Source organism: Salmo trutta, chromosome 7 (assembly GCF_901001165.1).
Source record: "Salmo trutta chromosome 7, fSalTru1.1, whole genome shotgun sequence".
Classification (NCBI taxonomy): Eukaryota; Metazoa; Chordata; class Actinopteri; order Salmoniformes; family Salmonidae; genus Salmo; species Salmo trutta.
The window spans coordinates 38,733,305-38,753,135 of NC_042963.1; the positions used below are offsets into that span (position 1 = coordinate 38,733,305).

Consider the following 19,831-nt stretch of genomic DNA (forward strand, 5'->3'; position numbering starts at 1 on the left):
ACAACCCACACAAGTGGCTCAGGTAGTGCAGCTCATCCAGGATGGCACATCAATGTGAGCTGTGGCAAGAAGGTTTGCTGTGTCTGTCAGCGTAGTGTCCAGAGCATGGAGGCGCTACCAGGAGACAGGCCAGTACATCAGGAGACGTGGAGGAGGCCGTAGGAGGGCAACAACCTAGCAGCAGGACCGCTACCTCCGCCTTTGTGCAAGGAGGAGCAGGAGGAGCACTGCCAGAGCCCTGCAAAATGACCTCCAGCAGGCCACAAATGTGCATGTGTCTGCTCAAACGGTCAGAAACAGACTCCATGAGGGTGGTATGAGGGCCTGACGTCCACAGGTGGGGGTTGTGCTTACAGCCCAACACCGTGCAGGACGTTTGGCATTTGCCAGAGAACACCAAGATTGGCAAATTCGCCACTGGCGCCCTGTGCTCTTCACAGATGAAAGCAGGTTCACACTGAGCACATGTGACAGACGTGAGAGTCTGGAGACGCCGTGGAGAACGTTCTGCTGCCTGCAACATCCTCCAGCATGACCGGTTTGGTGGTGGGTCAGTCATGGTGTGGGGTGGCATTTCTTTGGGGGGCCGCACAGCCCTCCATGTGCTCGCCAGAGGTAGCCTGACTGCCATTAGGTACCGAGATGAGATCCTCAGACCCCTTGTGAGACCATATGCTGGTGCGGTTGGCCCTGGGTTCCTCCTAATGCAAGACAATGCTAGACCTCATGTGGCTGGAGGGTGTCAGCAGTTCTTGCAAGAGGAAGGCATTGATGCTATGGACTGGCCCGCCCGTTCCCCAGACCTGAATCCAATTGAGCACATCTGGGACATCATGTCTCGCTCCATCCACCAATGCCACGTTGCACCACAGACTGTCCAGGAGTTGGCAGATGCTTTAGTCCAGGTCTGGGAGGAGATCCCTCAGGAGACCATCCACCACCTCATCAGGAGCATGCCCAGGCGTTGTAGGGAGGTCATACAGGCATGTGGAGGCCACACACACTACTGAGCCTCATTTTGACTTGTTTTAAGGACATTACATCAAAGTTGGATCAGCCTGTAGTGTGGTTTTCCACTTTCATTTTGAGTGTGACTCCAAATCCAGACCTCCATGGGTTGATAAATTAGATTTCCATTGACTATTTTTGTGTGATTTTGTTGTCAGCACATTCAACTATGTAAAGAAAAAAGTATTTAATAAGATTATTTCATTCATTCAGATCTAGGATGTGTTATTTTAGTGTTCCCTTTATTTTTTTGAGCAGTGTATATGTAGATATTTTTGTGAGAAAGAATACTACAGTTGAAGTCGGAAGTTTACATACACTTAGGTTGGAGTCATTAAAAGTCGTTTTTCAAACACAATCCACAAATTTCTTGTTAACAAACTATAGTTGTGGCAGGTCGGTTAGGACATCTACTTTGTGCATGACACAAGTCATTTTTCCAACAATTGTTTACAGACAGATTATTTCACTTACAATTCACTGTGTCACAATTCCAGTAGGTCAGAAATTTACATACACTAAGTTGACTGTGCCTTTAAACAGCTTGGAAAATTCCAGAAAATGATGTCATGGCTTTAGAAGCTTCTGATAGGCTAATTGACATAATTTGAGTCAATTGAAGGTGTACCTGTGGATGTATTTCAAGGCCTACCTTCAAACTCAGTGCTTCTTTGCTTGACATCATGGGAAAATCAAAAGAAATCAGCCAAGATCTCAGAAAAAGATGAACTTACTTTGGTGCGAAAAGTGCAAATCAATCCCAGAACAACAGCAAAGGACCTTGTGAAGATGCTGGAGGAAACAGGTACAAAAGCATCTATATCCACAGTAAAAAGAGTCCAATATTGACAAAACCTGAAAGGCCGCTCAGCAAGTAAGAAGCCACTGCTCCAAAACCGCCATAGAAAAGCCAGACTACGGTTTGCAACTGCACATGGGGACAAAGATTGTACTTTTTGGATAAATGTCCTCTGGTCTGATGAAACAAAAATAGAACTGTTTGGCCGTAATGACCATCGTTATGTTTGGAGGAAAAAGGGGGAGGCTTGCAAGCCGAAGAACACCATCCCAACCGTGAAGCACAGGGGTGGCAGCATCATGTTGTGGGTGTGCTTTGCTTCAGGAGGGACTGGTGCACTTCACAAAATAGATGGCATCATGAGGCAGGAAAATGATGTGGATATATTGAAACAACATCTCAAGACATCAGTCAGGAAGTTAAAGCTTGGCCGCAAATGGGTCTTCCAAATGGACAATGACCCCAAGCATACTTCCAAAGTTGTGGCAAATGGCTTAAGGACAACAAAGTCAAGGTATTGGAGTGGCCATCGCAAAGCCCTGACCTCAATCCTACTGAAAATTTGTGGGCAGAACTGAAAAAGCGTGTGCGAGCAAGGAGGCCTACAAACCTGACTCAGTTACAACAGCTCTGTCTGGAGGAATGGGCCAAAATTCACCCAACTTATTGTGGGAAGCTTGTGGAAGGCTACCCGAAATGTTTGACCCAAGTTAAACAATTGAAAGGCAATGCTACCATATACTAATTGAGTGTATGTAAACTTCTGACCCACTGGGAATGTGATGAAAGAATTAAAAGCTGAAATAAATCATTCTCTCTACTATTATTCGGACATTTCACATTCTTAAAATAAAGTGGTGATCCTAACTGACGAAAGACAGGGAATCTTTACTTGGATTAAATGCCAGGAATTGCGAAAAACTGAGTTTAAATGTATTTGGCTAACGTGTATGTAAACCTCCGACTTTAACTGTATATTTTCCTTGACAGAGTGATGCTGAATGTAAAAAATGGCTAAACTTACCCCACTCTCCCCTACATTCCACAGTAGCAGTACATATCAGCCTGAGGACTTACAGTGTCAGGGTGTACAGTATCACTTCCTATTCACACCACTTGTTTTTGGAGACCTAATTAACTTAACGGTAGGTGATTTTTGAATCACCCAGAGCCGATAAGTCCAATAATGGACATGGTCAACTAAATAGGGGTATGGCTACCATAAAGCTATGTATGTAGAGATAGGGAGACCTTATCAGTACCTTAAAGGGATCGTTCATTCCTTTGAAGTTGAAGCTAATATTTTGTACTGTAACGTGTTTGAACTACAGAGAAACAATCATTGTAATGTTTGTGATCATCTTTAGCACAGGTGTCAAACTCATTCCACGGAGGGCTGAGTGTCTGCGGGTTTTCAAAAACCTGCAGACAGTAGTCCCTCCATGCAATGAGTTTGACACCTCTGATCTATAGCATGCCTCCTATTAATTAAATCATTTGATATAGCTATGTCTAAGAAGGAAACAATTGATTTTGTGTCCAAAAAAAACTAAACAATGAGGCATCCGAATAGTTTTTGGTCTGATATTTATTTTACAACTTGTCAGAAATAATTTACAACAGCATATGTGTAAAGCATTAACGAAATGTGCAACAGTTTCTCAGTTAAATCTTTTTGTTGTTGTTGTTCTACCTTTCTTCTACAACATTGACATCGGACATATATTCCATAGTATATTCACAAAACTATTTACACACACATGCCACTTTTAATGACAGTTGAAAACATAATGGATTTGAGGCAAGAGCTGCTGAACAGAAGCAAAAAATAAAAAATATTGGATATGCAAATAAAATCTAGTCACTCACACAAGAAACTCAAACATGATAAACACCACAATTGCAGGAATACATCTCTCATGAAAAAAAAGGATTGTACATTTTAAAAGGACATTTATCAGAACTTTTGGTCACCGGACCAAAGTTACCTCCAACTACATACACCTAATCTGAATGTAAGTTTGTGTATCTATTAGAATGTGATACTAGAGCTTCTTCTTCATTCGGAGGCGGAGTATAAGTTGTTTCATGTAGCTTTATAAATACAATAACACGTATAACCCAAAATGAATTATGATTAGTGGCTTATAATGTTTATTGAAAAACACTAAAAAGCCTCATGATCTGTAGTAGCCTAGTATCTTATTCTTCAAACACATACACAGTCTATACAGTCTGGCGTAAAGTTTCTGCCCTCTAGTTTAGTGATTTTCTTCAAGAAAAATATATTTTAAAAAATACATACAGTGATGGACTACAATAGTTGGAAAGGGAGTGTTGGGAAGAAACGGGGAGATTTTTCAAAGGCAGAAACAAGTGCACTTTATCTCTGAAACTTCCAGAGCTAAGACAAACAAAGGTAGTTACATTCAATATCAAAGTTCATGCCTAGTATAATTTTGCTGGAGGTTTAGCTGACTGGTCACGGGGTGTCTCATTATGTGTGCAGAGATGCCAACCAATCAGGGATATAATTGTCAATTGTCATAAAACAGCATCTTCCAATGACGTGCTTCCTTTCAATATAATGCGAAATATCAGCAGTCAGCAAAATGTATCTAAGGGGGTTACTGCAAATTCCAAAAGACTAAATAAACAAATCCAAATGTGTTGGCATGGAGAGGGAGTTACATAATATGAAGTAAATCATTTGTCCAGTTAGGGCTTATCTATGATCCAGGGTGGACATCTCGGTTTGAGGTACCTAAGTAACTTTCTCAAGCACTTTATACAGAGGCCCATTTAGTGCATAAACAAGGAAATAGATCAAATCACAACTATCACAATTAGTCATACTGTACAGTCAGAGTCAGAAATGTTGACCTGCAATGTTGACCTTGGCGTAGGTCATTTGCAACCTCATACATCCAAAGTCACTAGCTGATTGGGGATCAGAGGGCAATATTGCTTATAAGCAGATTGTTTGTCGTGATGTTTTGGCACTGATATTCGCAGTTTTAAAGGTTGTGTTAATGGAAAAACTCCAGCTCAATATAACCTGTTGTTAGTGTCAATCATTGTCGATTATCATTCAGATTATTCTCGCATTAAGTGCAAAAGGCACACACTGTCACAACTTCCCCCTGATTGGCCAAGATACAGGAGAAATTTAACTGTGAAACTTGTCTCGAAACTCCTATATCAATAAAAATCTATCGAAAATACGAAAATAAGGTAAAAACAGACAGCTGTCGGAGAATCGTAAACAACATAGGCTTAAAATGCAGAATGCACATCAATTTAACACATACACAGTTAAATTAGCCAGTTTTTACAAGAAAGAAAACAAAATCTCAAAATGTCATCTTAATTATGTACTGTCATTTTCATTGTCTAGGGAGTCATCCCCTAATTCCTTATCATCATAATCATCATCGTCATCTTCATCATTCTCAAGATTGTCCTCCCTCTCATCAGGTGAGCCCGGCTCTGCCACGTTTGACATGTCACTGTCGTCGGAGGGAGAGTCCTTGGAGTCAGAACCCAATCCAGAGATCTTCTCTGTCGACATGCGAGAAAAAACACCGGCTGTTGCGGCCGCAGCTGCCGACGCATGTGAGTTGAGGCCGGGGTATAACCAGTGAAACTGAGATGAGATCGTCGCCGCTGCCGCAGCTGGGTACACAAACTTCTCTAGGTTATTTTTGTCAAATAGAGGCATGTAGGACGCTGCCGCCGAGGGATTTATGAAGTAAAAGGGCATGCAAAAGGGAGTCTGCTGTCCCACGCCAGTTATTCCCATCAACGAATTCATAAAGACCAGATCAGGTCTGGTGGTCGCGTCTGCGCTTGTCGTGCAGTTTCCAGCCCAGTTCATCTTTGTTTTTTTGGCAGCGCGGTCATCCTCGAACTCCTGCTTTATCTTTACTGCCTTGGGCCCCTGCAGTTTGCTCCGGTCACATCCTTTCTTCCCATCATTCTTTTCCGCCTCACCCCCGTATCCACTGTCTGTGTCTGTGTCATTCTCGTTAAGCTCTCCATGGCTCCTCTGTATGACCGATACGCGGTCATGTCCGGCTTGGCTGTCTGGTTTTTGGCCATCGCGGTCGAGCGCGTCTCTGGCAGGTAGCTGGGGATGGAGCAGTGGCGCACCAGGCTGAAACTGCGCCGAGACTTTGTGCAAGTGGCTGATGAGTTGTGCGCACCGCTGCTCGCATGTGTTCCAGTTCTCCAACTTGTTGAGGTACTGCAGGACCTCCTTGGCACACGCTTGGAACCCCGAGTGGAATGCATCCAAATCAGCGCGGATGGGCATTTTCATCGATAGATCCCCTGCAAAACATGCATTTAAAGTTAGAAACGACAACTTCATTGACTGAATTAAATTGTACCTAACTGTAGGAATGCAACCATATCAAATTTGATGGCTACAATAACTTTTACGCATAGCCTATCCAAAACCAAAGAAGCCAAAATAGAGAATTCATAAACTCTAGCCTATCATGAAACTTTGAATAGTCATTGGAGGTTATGCAACAACAACTTACCATTCTGAAAAGCCATAATCTTCTGGTGCTGCTGCTCAGTGACTGCAGTCAACGCGTTTAAATGCTTCAAAGTTAACTCAAGAACAACTGCTTTCTCCAAATGCCCGAGCGTCTGAGTGGAAAACACGAGATCAGATAACTCAACAATCATTCATCAAAACAATAAAAAAACATTTCATATGCAAATCACTTCTTAATCGCAAAAGCTTACCGTCAGTTTGAGATGTTCGGGTAACAAATCCTTTAACTGTCCGATACACTCATTGATTCTGTCTCTCCTCTTCTTCTCTATCAATCGGTGTGGTAACTTGTACGCGTCCTGGGAATGAAAAGATACATTTGATTACGACCACAGACACAAATGATAGCATTAGATCAAATCTACAACAAGTACAACACAGTCAAGACACTTATCCTACAAGGACGTTTTACCTATCAGACATTTATTGATCTACAAAACAAGATAAAACGCGCGCATACCTTGCCATCTTCGCGCTTCAGCCCTCTTTTCGATTTACACATGTAGAGTGAGGAGTATTCCACCCTGACAAAATGAAAAGGGCAGTTTAGTTACATAGTTATAAACGTACAAATGGTGTGCATCTAGTTAGTTAATAGTTAATGGACATAGCCCCATACCGTTCTAAAAATGAAATAATTAGATTACCCTAAGAAATCAGCATGATCCATAAATTGCCTGTCCTGCAGACGCGGTATTTTTTCATCCATAACTTGTCTCTTGTTGGTATTCCTCGTTGTCTTTACAATGTGTGTTATTCCAAAACCAGCAGGCAGAGAAGCTTTTGAGAAGATGTTGCACGGCGAGTGTTCTGAACAGTGCAGCACTTTAGAATGATGTCTAGTTTCCTGAACTGCCACTTTGCGAGTCGTTTGTACGAGAGCGCACAGCGCACGCGCGACTCCGGTCGGATCAGCTCCAACTCACGTGTAAACTGCACCAGCACGAAGTCCGGTAATTAAGACCTTTGCTATTCCTGGTCTAGTAGACCTACGCGACAGCCCGTTTCTATGGCAATGCAAACTTGGACCGTATCTAATTAATGTTATTCTATTGGATTTAACATGTATATAGTGAAGAAACTGAAATAAGAGTTGATTATATTATGCGCCGGTGAACATGCTCATTCCCATTGACCACATAAAGGTGAATGTGAAGCAAATGCGGCATGCACATAGGCACACGGGAAAGTAGGCGTTGTGCGTATTTATGCGTGCGTGCGTGGAAGGCGCGGGTGTGTAAGGAGAGGGTAAGGAGAGGGTGCGCAAGGAGCGCGCGCACACACACACACACAAACACAAACATCCTGCGGGCGAGGTACTCATCCCTTCTCGTTCTCGCACCAGTAGTCACTCAACCCCCAGCTGCCCCGAGGTGCGTTTTCAGTAACAATGGCTCTGGCTGTGTGCTCAAACACGTGCGCCGCAGTTCCTTATGCCAGCCCCCTGTCAAGTTGACAACAATATAAATAGAATCATGAACATGGCCCATTTGAGAAGAGAAACAATTACTATGAACACAAATATAAATGCAACATGTAAAGTGTTGGTCCCATGTTTCATGAGCTGAAATAAAATATCCCATATTACAATGAAATGCCATCCTAAAATGTGTAGTTTTGTCACACAACACAATGCCACAGATGTCTCAAGTTTGAGGAAGTGTGCAATTGGCATGTTGACTGCAGGAATGTCCACCAGAGCTGTTGCCAGAAAGTGTAATGTTAATTTCTCTACCATAAGCCGCCTCCAACGTTGTTTTAGAGAATTTGGCAGTACATCTAACCGGCCTCATAACCGCAGACCACATATATGGCATTGTGTGGGCAAGCGGTTGCTGATGTCAACGTTGTGAACAGAGTGCCCCATAGTGGTTGTGGGGTTATGTTATGGGTAGGCATAAGCTACGGACAACGAAGATAATTACATTTTATCGATGGCAATTTGAATGCACAGGATACAGTGAGGAGATCCTGAGACCCATTGTCGTACCATTCATCCGCCGTCATCACCTCATGTTTCAGCATGATAATGCACGGCCCCATGTTGCAAGGATCTGAACACAATTCTTCCATGGCCTGCATGCTCACCATGCATGTCACCCATTCAGCATGTTTGGGATGGTCAGGATCGACGTGTACGACAGCGTGTTCCAGTTCCTGGCAATATCCAGCAACTTTGCACAGCCATTGAATCAAATCAAATCAAATTTATTTATATAGCCCTTCTTACATCAGCTGATATATCAGTGCTGTACAGAAACCCAGCCTAAAACCCCAAACAGCAAGCAATGCAGGTGTAGAAGCACAGTGGCTAGGAAAAACTCCCTAGAAAGGCCAAAACCTAGGAAGAAACCTAGAGTGAAACCAGGCTATGAGGGGTGGCCAGTCCTCTTCTGGCTGTGCCGGGTGGAGATTATAGCAGAACATGGCCAAGATGTTCAAATGTTCATAAATGACCAGCATGGTCAAATAATAGTAATCACATTGAAGTGGAGTGGAACAACATTCCACAAGCCTGATCAGCTCTATGCGAAGGACATGTGTCAAATGTTGGTCACACCAGATACTAACTGGTTTTCTGATCCACACCCCTACTTTTATTTTAAGGTACACTACATGACTTAAGTATGTGGACACCTGCTCGTCGTACATCTCATTTCAAAATCATGGGCATTAATATGGAGATGGTCCTCCCTTGCTGCTATAACAGCCTCCACTCTTCTGGGAAGGCTTTCTACTAGATGTTGGAACATTGTTGCAGGGACTTACTTCCATTCGGCTGTAAGATAATTAGTGAGGTCAAACACTGATGTTAGGCGATTAGGCCTGGCTCGCAGTCGGCGCTCCAATTCATCCCAAAGGTGTTCGATGGGGTTGAGGTCAGGGCTCTGTGCAGGCCAGTCAAGTTCTTCCACACCGATCTCAACAAAACATTTCTGTATGGACCTTGATTTGTGCACTGGGGCATTGTCATGCTGAAACAGGAAAGGGCCTTCCCCAAACTGTTGCCATAAAGTTGGAAGCACAGAATTGTCGAAAATGTCATTGTATGCTAAAGCGTTAAGATTTCCCTTCACTGGAACTAAGGGACCTAGCCCGAACCATGAAAACAGCCCCAGGCCATTATTCCTCCTCCACCAAACTTTACAGATGGCATTATGCATTGGGGCAGGTAGCGTTCTCCTGGCATCCGCCAAACCCAGATTCGTTCGTCGGACTGCCAGATGGTGAAGCGTGATTCATCACTCCAGAGAACGCGTTTCCACTGCTCCAGAGTCCAATGGAGGCCAGCTTTACACCAGTCCAGCCGACACTAGGCATTGCTCCTGGTGATCTTAGGCTTGTGTGTGGCTGCTTGGCCATGGAAACCCATTTCATGAAGCTCCCGAAGAATAGTTATTGTGCTGGCCTTTGCTTCGAGGAGGTTTGGAACTCGATAGTCTGTGTTACAACTGAGGACAGATAATTTTTACGCACTACACGCTTCAGCACTCGACGGTCCCGTTCTGTGAGCTTGTGTGGCCTACCACTTCGTGGCTGAGCTGTTGTTGCTTCTAGACGTTTCCACTTCACAATAACAGCACTTACATTTGACTGGGGCAGCTCTAGCAGGACAGATATTTGACAAACTGACTTGTTGGAAAGGTGGCATTCTATGACGGTGCCACATTGAAAGTCACTGAGCTCTTCACTAAGGCCATTCTGCTGCCAATGTTCGTCTATGGAGATTGCATGGCTGTGTGCTTGATTTTATACACCAGTCAGCAACGGGTGTGGCTGAAATAGACAAATCCACTAATTTGAAGGGTTGTCCACATACTTTTGTATATATAGTGTTTCTGTGACCAACATATGCATATCTGTATTCCCAGTCATGTGAAATCCATAGATTAGGGACTAATGAATTTATTTCAATTTATTGAAATAAATGATCTGTAACTTTTTTTTGTATGTTGCTTTAATATTTCTGGTCAGTATATACAGTGCCTTGCGAAAGTATTCGGCCCCCTTGAACTTTTCGACCTTTTGCTACATTTCAGGCTTCAAACATAAAGATATAAAACTGTATGTTTTTGTAAAGAATCAACAACAAGTGGGACACAATTATGAAGTGGAACGAAATTTATTGGATATTTCAAACTTTTTTAACAAATAAAAAACTGAAAAATTGGCCGTGCAAAATTATTCAGCCCCCTTAAGTTAATACTTTGTAGCGCCACCTTTTGCTGCGATTACAGCTGTAAGTTGCTTAGGGTATGTCTCTATCAGTTTTGCACATCGAGAGACTGAAATTTTTGCCCATTCCTCCTTGCAAAACAGCCCGAGCTCAGTGAGGTTGGATGGAGAGCGTTTGTGAACAGCAGTTTTCAGTTCTTTCCACAGATTCTCGATTGGATTCAGGTCTGGACTTTGACTTGGCCATTCTAACACCTGGATATGTTTATTTGTGAACCATTCCATTGTAGATTTTGCTTTATGTTTTGGATCATTGTCTTGTTGGAAGACAAATCTCCGTCCCAGTCTCAGGTCTTTTGCAGACTCCATCAGGTTTTCTTACAGAATGGTCCTGTATTTGGCTCCATCCATCTTCCCATCAATTTTAACCATCTTCCCTGCCCCTGCTGAAGAAAAGCAGGCCCAAACCATGATGCTGCCACCACCATGTTTGACAGTGGGGGTGGTGTGTTCAGGGTGATGAGCTGTGTTGCTTTTACGCCAAACATAACATTTTGCATTGTTGCCAAAAAGTTCAATTTTGGTTTCATCTGACCAGAGCACCTTCTTCCACATGTTTGGTGTGTCTCCCAGGTGGCTAGTGGCAAACTTTAAACGACACTTTTTATGGATATCTTTAAGAAATGGCTTTCTTCTTGCCACTCTTCCATAAAGGCCAGATTTGTGCAGTATACGACTGATTGGTGTCCTATGGACAGAGTCTCCCACCTCAGCTGTAGATCTCTGCAGTTCATCCAGAGTGATCATGGGCCTCTTGGCTGCATCTCTGATCAGTCTTCTCCTTGTATGAGCTGAAAGTTTAGAGGGACGGCCGGGTCTTCGTAGATTTGCAGTGGTCTGATACTCCTTCCATTTCAATATTATCGCTTGCACAGTGCTCCTTGGGATGTTTAAAGCTTGGGAAATCTTTTTGTATCCAAATCCGACTTTAAACTTCTCCACAACAGTATCTCAGACCTGCCTGGTGTGTTCCTTGTTCTTCATGATGCTCTCTGCGCTTTAAACGGACCTCTGAGACTATCACAGAGCAGGTGCATTTATACGGAGACTTGATTACACACAGGTGGATTCTATTTATCATCATTAGTCATTTAGGTCAACATTGGATCATTCAGAGATCCTCACTGAACTTCTGGAGAGAGTTTGCTGCACTGAAAGTAAAGGGGCTGAATAATTTTGCACGCCCAATTTTTCAGTTTTTTATTTGTTAAAAAAGTTTGAAATATCCAATAAATTTCGTTCCACTTCATGATTGTGTCCCACTTGTTGTTGATTCTTCACAAAAAAATACAGTTTTATATCTTTATGTTTGAAGCCTGAAATGTGGCAAAAGGTCGAAAAGTTCAAGGGGGCCGAATACTTTCGCAAGGCACTGTATGTGTTAACTTATGTGTGCATGGCTATTGAAACCAGTGGCATAGGATGCACTCCCTCAGCCCTGAAGCTACTTTTATTTCTTCTTTTGGATGACGTTTTTTGTTGTTGATGAAAACAGAACTTCTTGCAATTCTTGCTAACAGAAAATCTTGCTGTTTTAAAGCTAATTTCCTGCAATTCTACACATTTTGCCTTGGGGCAGAGAAAAAAAGTGCAGTTTTATATTTAATATCATGCTATTCAACACATTTTGCCATGGAGGCTGAGAGAAAATATTGCAGTTTTGAAGCTAATTTCCTGCTATTCTACACAGGTTGAGATTTTGCAGTTTTAAAGAGAGCTTATTTTTTGGAGAGTTGGGGCCCCCCTAAAGCTCGGAGGGCCCCCGCGTTGTGTGGGCTGTGGGGGAGCGTCATATGCCAATGGTGACAATAGCGAAACATGCATAAGTTAACACATATAATGTAGGCCTACACTTCTGAACGTATTTATTTTAACAGTGAAGCTAAAACTTTTCAATTTGGCTCTTTACTCCACCATTTTGGATTTGAGAACAAATGTTTTACGAGGCGACAGTACAGAATGTTTTATTTATTTGAGGGTATTGTGGTGGCCAGCCAGATGCCTGACAACAAAGATCAATGACGACCACATCCTCACTTGAAGAGTTTAATTCCAAAATGCTATATATTCATTTTCAGAAATGTTGGTAAATTAAGTTTAATCTATTAAAGAAATTATGCAAGATATTGTTATGTTTTCTCACTATCTAATCATGGCATGGGGTTGTTCAATTACATATTTTAAACAAATACATGTTTATCACTTGATCGTTTCAGACAAATAATCATGTTTTTTTGCAAAATGCTATATATCCGCCTCACTCTCAGAGAATTAAGTAGTACTGTTTTACACAGTCAAATGTAACAAATAACATTTTTAAATAAACACCTGTCCAAGTTATACATTAGTGACATCAATATTTAATTACATATATTTTTTTTAAATACAGTAATATGAGATATATATGTAAAACATTTACATTTTAGTAATGTAACAGATGCTCTTATACAGAGCGACTTATAGGTGTCATCACCATGTGTGTAGGTGGCAAGGAAGTCAGGCGCAGGAGAAACCAACTTGGTAGAACTGGAGTTGTTTAATAAATAATAAACAAACACAAACTCCAAAACCAAAGTCCATAAAAATAACATGGGTAAAAATACCCGTAGCACACCAATACAAAATGCACGAAAATCAATAACAAACAAAACAATCTCGGACAAGGACATGAGGGAAAACAGAGGGTTAAATACACACCATGTAATGACTGGGATTGGAAACAGGTGTGTAGGAAAACAAGACAAAACCAATGGAAAATGAAAAATGGATCAGTGATGGCTAGAAGACCGGTGACGTCGATCGCCGAGCACCACCCGAACAAGGAGGGGCATCGACTTTGGCAGAAGTCGTGACAATAGTAAGTGCATACATCTAAATGTAACAGTGTATTTGGAAAGTATTCAGACCCCTAGACTTTTCACACATTTTGTTACGTTACAGCCTTATTCTAAAATTGATTAAATAAATGTTTTTCCTCATCAATCTACACATAATACCCCATAATGACAAAGTAAAAACAGGTGTATAGAAAATGTAGCAAATGTATTACAAAAAAACCTGAAATACTTTATTTACATAAGAAATCAGACCCTTTGCTATGAGACTCGAAAGTGAGCTCAAGTGCATCCTGTTTCCATTGATCATCCTTGAGATGTTTCTACAACTTGATCGGAGTCCAGCTGTAGTAAATTCAATTGATTTGACATGATTTGGAAAGGCACACACCTGTCTATATGAGGTCCCACAGTTTAGAGCAAAAATAAAGCCGTGAGGTCGAAGGAATTGTCCATAGAGCTCCAAGACAGGATTGTGTCAAGGCACAGATTGGGGGATGAGTACCAAAAAATGTCTGCAGCATTGTAGGTCCCCAAGAACACAGTGGCCTCCATCATTCTTAAATGGAAGTAGTTTGGAACAACCAAGACTCTTCCTAGAGCTGGCCGCCCGGGGGAGAAGGGCCTTGGTCAGGGAGGTGACCAAGAACCCGATGGTCACTCTGGCAGAGCTCCATAGTTCCTTCCAGAAGGACAACCATCTCTGCAGCACTCCACCAATCAGGCCTTTATGGTAGAGTGGCCAGACGGAAGCCACTCCTCAGTAAAAGGCACATGACAGCCCGTTTGGAGTTTGCCAAAAGGCACCTAAAGGATTCTCAGACCATGGCCTGAATGCCAAGCATCATGTCTGGAGGAAAACTAGCACCATCCATACTCGTCGCCAAACCCACTGGCTCCGGGTCATCTACAAGTCTTTGCAAGGTAAAGCCCCGCTTTATCTCAGCTCACTGGTCACCAGAGCAGCACCCACCCGTAGCACGCGCTCCAGCAGATATATCTCACTGGTCACCCCTGAAGCCAATTCTTCCTTTGGCTGCCTTTCCTTCCAGTTCTCTGCTGCCAATGACTGGAACGAACTGCAAAAATCACTGAAGCTGGAGACACATATCTCCCTCACTAGCTTTAAGCACCAGCTGTCAGAGCAGCTCACAGATCACTGCACCTGTACATAGCCCATCTGTAAATAGCCCATCCAACTACCTCATCCCCATACTGTATTTTTTTTTTTATCTTGCTCCTTTGCACCCAGTATCTCTACTTGCACATTCATCTTCTGTACATCTACCATTCCAGTGTTTAATTGCTATATTGTAATTACTTTGCCACCATGGCCTATTTATTGCCTTACCTCCCTTATCTTACCTCATTTGCACACACTGTATATAGACTCTTTCTACTGTATTATTGACTGTATGTTTGTTTATTCCATGTGTAACTTTGTGTTGTATGTGTCGAACTGCTTTGCTTTATCTTGGCCAGGTCGCAGTTGTAAATGAGAACTACCTAGCCTACCTGGTTAAATAAAGGTGAAATAAAAAAGAAAATAAATAATTTACCTACCGTGAAGCATGGTGGTGCCACGATCATGCTGTGGGGATGTTTTTCAGCGGCAATGACAGAGAGCCTGGTCAAGATCGAGGGAAAGATGAATGGAGCAAAGTACAGAGATCCTTGATGAAAACCTGCTCCAGAGCGCCCAGGACCTCAGACTGGGGCGAAGGTTCACCTTCCAACAACACAATGACCCTAAGCACACAGCCAAGACAACGCAGGAGTGGCTTCGGGACAAGTCTCTGAATGTCATTGAGTGGTCCAGCCAGAGCCCAGACATGAACCCGATCGAACATCTCTGGAGAGACGCTCCACATCCAACCTGACAGAGCTTGAGAGAATCTGCAGAGAAGAATGGGAGAAACTCCCCAAATACAGGTGTGCCAAGCTTGTAGCATCATACCTAAGAAGATTCGAGGCTGTAATCGCTGCGAAAGGTGCTTCAACAAAGTACTGAGTAATGGCTCTGAATACTTATATAAATGTGATATTTCAGTAGTTTTTTAAATAAATTTGCAAACATTTCTAAAAACCTGTTTTTGCTTTGTCATTATGAGGTATTGTGTGTAGATTTACAAGGGGAAAAAAACAATTTCATCCATTTTAGAAAAGGCTGTAATGTAATGTGGAAAAAGTCAAGGGGTCTGAATACTTTCCGAAAGTACTGTATCACAGTCAAATATACAGGATACGAACATTCCATTCCAGCTAAACAAGGGATATATAGCGTTATGCAAAAAAACAAATTTTTATACACATCTAAAATCTATGAATACAAAATCTGAGAGCAGTAATATTTTACACCATATGAAGGAACCCATAAGCAATAATTTCTGATGAAATGACACGAAAGTAAAACATTGGTGGATGTAGTGTTTTTTAAATAAACTCCATATATGTTTGCTTATAATCATAATATGATAAATTAGCCTGCTCTTGCTTACACATAACTTTAAAAGGTCTGAAGTAAAAGTCTACCAGTGTTTTCTATTATCTATGTAGGCCTCAGGAACTAAAAATCCAATCTTGAACTTGCTAAACTGCTGAATTTCAGTCTCTGTACCCAAAGCAGCAGATGTCTCACTGTTCAGTTGAACATTTTATCAGGTTCATATCAACCAATGTCTGTAACGATTCATGTATACGTAATTCAAAATGACTATATAATGTTGAGGAATAATTTGCCCTTTGTGCCTTTGAGACATGCCTTTTTAGCCATGCTATACCACCACACCATTGGCCTTGGCTTTTTTATCTTCTGATGCTATAAGCTTTTGTATTTTCACATGACCACTTGGAGCGGCAGGTAGCCTAGTGGTTAGAGCGTTGGATCCCCGAGCTGACAACATACAAATCTGTTGTTCTGCCCCTAAACAAGACAGTTATCCCACTGTTCCTAGGCCGTCATTGAAAATATGAATTTGTTCTTAACTGACTTGCCTAGTTAAATAAAGGTAAAATAATAAAGTACCCCAAAGCTCTGTATTACAACTTTGACTGGATCCTGGAAGTCAAGTCTCCTCCTTTAACCTTTTCAAAGTCAACTTGCTACTGCTAAATTACCGCTCACATTATTTTCATACATGTCTGTATACTGCTTAGAAATGAATGCACTTTACGTATCTAGTCTCCTCATTTGAAGGTGTCAAGTATTTGGACAAATTCACTTATACAGTATGTGTATTCAAGTAGTCAAAAGTTTAGTATTTGGTCCTATATTCCTAGCATGCAATGACTACATCAAGCATGTGACTCTACAAACTTGTTGGATGCATTTGCAGTTTTATTTGGTTGTGTTTCAGAATTTTGTTTGCCCAATAGGAACTGAATGGTGAATAATGTATTGTGTCATTTTGGAGTCGCTTTTATTGTAAATAAGAATAGAAGATGTTTCTGCACACTTCTTCATTAATGTGGATGCTACCATTATTATGTATAATCATGAATGAATCCTAAATAATGATGACTGAGAAAGCTCTGAATAATGATAACTGAGAAAGACTCTGAGAGCCTAAGGCAAAAGATTCTGTGATCAGATTAGATAAAATTGAGCTCTCTGGCCTGAATGCAAAGCACTATGTCTGGAGAATATCAGGCATAGCTTATCACTCGTATAAAACCATCCCTACCGTGAAGCATGGTGGTAACAGCATCATGCTATGGGAATGCTTTTCAGTGGCAGAGACAGGGAGACTGGTAAGTGTAGAGGGAACAATGAATGGAGCCAAATACAGACAAATCCTTGATGAGAACCTGCTTCAGAGTGCAAACAACCTTAGACTGGTGCGAAGATTTACGTTCCAAAAGGACACTGATCCCAAGCATATTGCAAAAGCAACGCTGGAATAGCTTCAGAACAAGAATGTGCAAGTCCTTGAGTGGTCCAGCCAAAACCCAGACTTGAATCCCATTGAAAATCTGTGGAAAGACTTGAAGATTGCTGTTCCCCTGCTGCTCCCCATCTAATTGAACAGAGCTTGAGAAAATCTGCAAGGCAGAATAAGAGAAAATCCCCAAATCCAGATGTGCAAAGCTCATACAGACATACCCAAGACTACTCAAAGCTGTTATTGCCACCAAAGGTGCTTCTACAAAGTATTGACTCATGGGTGTGAATACTTACAGTACCAGTCAAAAGTTTGGACACACCTACCCATTCAAGGGTTTTTCTTTATTTTTACTATTTTCTACATTGTAGGATAGTCGAAATCACACATATGGAATCCTGTAGTAATCAACAAAGTGTTAAACAAATCAAAATATATTTTACATTTTAGATTCTTCAAGTAGCCACCGTTTGCCTTGATGACAGTTTTGCACAGTCTTGGCATTCTCTCAACCAGTTTCATGAGGTAGTCACCTGGAAGGCATTTCAATTAACAGGTGTGCCTTGTTAAAAGTTAATTTGTGGAATTTCTTTCCATCTTAATGTGTTTGAGCCAATCCGTTGTGTTGTGACAAGGTAGGGGTGGTATACAGAAGATAGCCCTATTTGGTAAAAGACCAAGTCCATATTATGGCAAGACCAGCTCAAATAAGCAAAGAGAAACAACAGTCCATCATTACTTTAAGACATGAAGGTCAGTCAAAGCAGATTGAAATAGTTTGCTGTGATTATACTGAGGGCCATAGGATATGTCCAGGTTACCATGTAACCTGACCAGATAAAAATACAGGATTCCAGTAATAGGCTTTAGGGCCGAGAGTTTTTCCTGGCCATGTCACATGATGTCTGGTCCTAATAATATTGGTTCTCATTACCAGTACTATAGATCATGCTGCGGAGTGGTTGTTGTGACAGATGAAGCCATATGCTACACTCAGGTGGCCAAGAGCAACATGGTGACAGGCATGCAGGGGACTGTCAGTCTCACACCACACCAGTTGCCAACCTCCCTGTTCGACTAGTGTAGAACCAGTGTACCAACACTAGGAACCCCTGGAGAGAGCAGAGGAGTCCTGCAGGCTTGCTTGCTGCCCAATGTCTGAGAGCATATTCACTGAAAATAAAATAGTGTGCTAGTTCTACTTTTAACAGATTAGGCAAATATTTGCATCAACTTTTAGAATATTTCCAGCATGAGGTATTTTTATGCATAATATATTTGACTTTTAGTGTTTCACAAACACTAATATATTAAGTCCAACATAAAAATATGGCTTAGATCCAATTCAATTATATTGATTCGAAACTCTTATTAAACATTACATTTACTTAATCTTTCTGATTATTTACTTTCAGTGATTGTGTCTTAATATTAACAATGTTTAATGCATTTGACCATTTGCAAATTTAACCCACATTAGCAGACATTATTGTGCACAGCACTCCTTCCGTGCTTCTACACCTGCATTGCTTGCTGTTTGGGGTTTTAGGCTGGGTTTCTGTACAGCACATTGTGACATCAGCTGATGTAAGAAGGGCTTTATAAATAAATTTGATTGATTGATTCCACCAGCAGCAATTGGAGGTAGAACTCCACACACAGCAATATGCTGCATTTGCACCTGTCATTAAAAGTGTTGATGGTGGGAATGGGTGGTATAATCACTGAACATCAACTTGCCTGACAGTTTTGATATCCATTCATCATGATTCATTACACCTCAGGACAACAAGATGCTTAATACTAAAATATAATTAGATTTCTTCAATCATGCATACAACATTATCTAACAGTATCAAAGTCGATATTTGGAATGTCTTAGAGTCGTCAAAAACAGAGCCACGTCGCAAGCATTTAAAATGGACCGCCTATATCCGGGTTGCATCTGGTTTACACGGCCCAACTTCACATGCACACTAGCAGTCAGTGTGCACAGGGAGCAGAGTGAGCAGCGATGTCATCACACCATCCAAAAACATGCCAGACATTGGATGAATATAAAATAATATATTGGGCTGCGATTAATGGAAAAAAGGCCTCAGCAAAAACTATTTGAAAAATTCAGTGGATGTTTTGTGGGAGGGGCCTCTGGGTTAAGTGGTCCTGTAGGGGGAGGGGTGGGAGGGGCTACTGAATTTTCTTTCTTGCGGTTCTTCTGTACCTTATTGAATTTGTGTGCGTGTGTAGGGAGGGGCTTCGGTCTGAGTAAGGGAGGGAGGGAATAACGGTAAAGGATTACCAGCCTGCTCTTTTCTCTTCTGTTTGTTTAATTTCATGACTGAGTGTGGACGGGGGAAGGGTGGGTGGGACAGAGGGTTAATGTGACTTCCTTGTTTTCTTTGTACCCCTCTGTCAATATAAATTAAATGAAATTTTACAAATATTTTAAAAAATGCTTACGTCAAGACAGATAAGGACTTGTAAAATCTATTCATAAGTAATGTTA

At 41.6% G+C, this 19,831-nt stretch overlaps 1 protein-coding gene across 1 annotated transcript; it reads right to left on the reverse strand.

The window, feature by feature from the left end:
- Window positions 1-3,377: 3,377 nt before the first annotated feature.
- Window positions 3,378-7,729, reverse strand: LOC115197364 (class E basic helix-loop-helix protein 41). Its single transcript, XM_029758790.1, has 5 exons — window positions 7,022-7,729; window positions 6,835-6,898; window positions 6,566-6,673; window positions 6,355-6,466; window positions 3,378-6,139 (listed from the first exon to the last, which is right to left on the reverse strand). Exons 1-5 carry the CDS (start codon window positions 7,081-7,083, stop codon window positions 5,178-5,180), a joined length of 1,308 nt encoding a protein of 435 aa, XP_029614650.1. The 5' UTR covers window positions 7,084-7,729; the 3' UTR covers window positions 3,378-5,177.
- Between the last annotated feature and the right edge of the window lie 12,102 nt (window positions 7,730-19,831).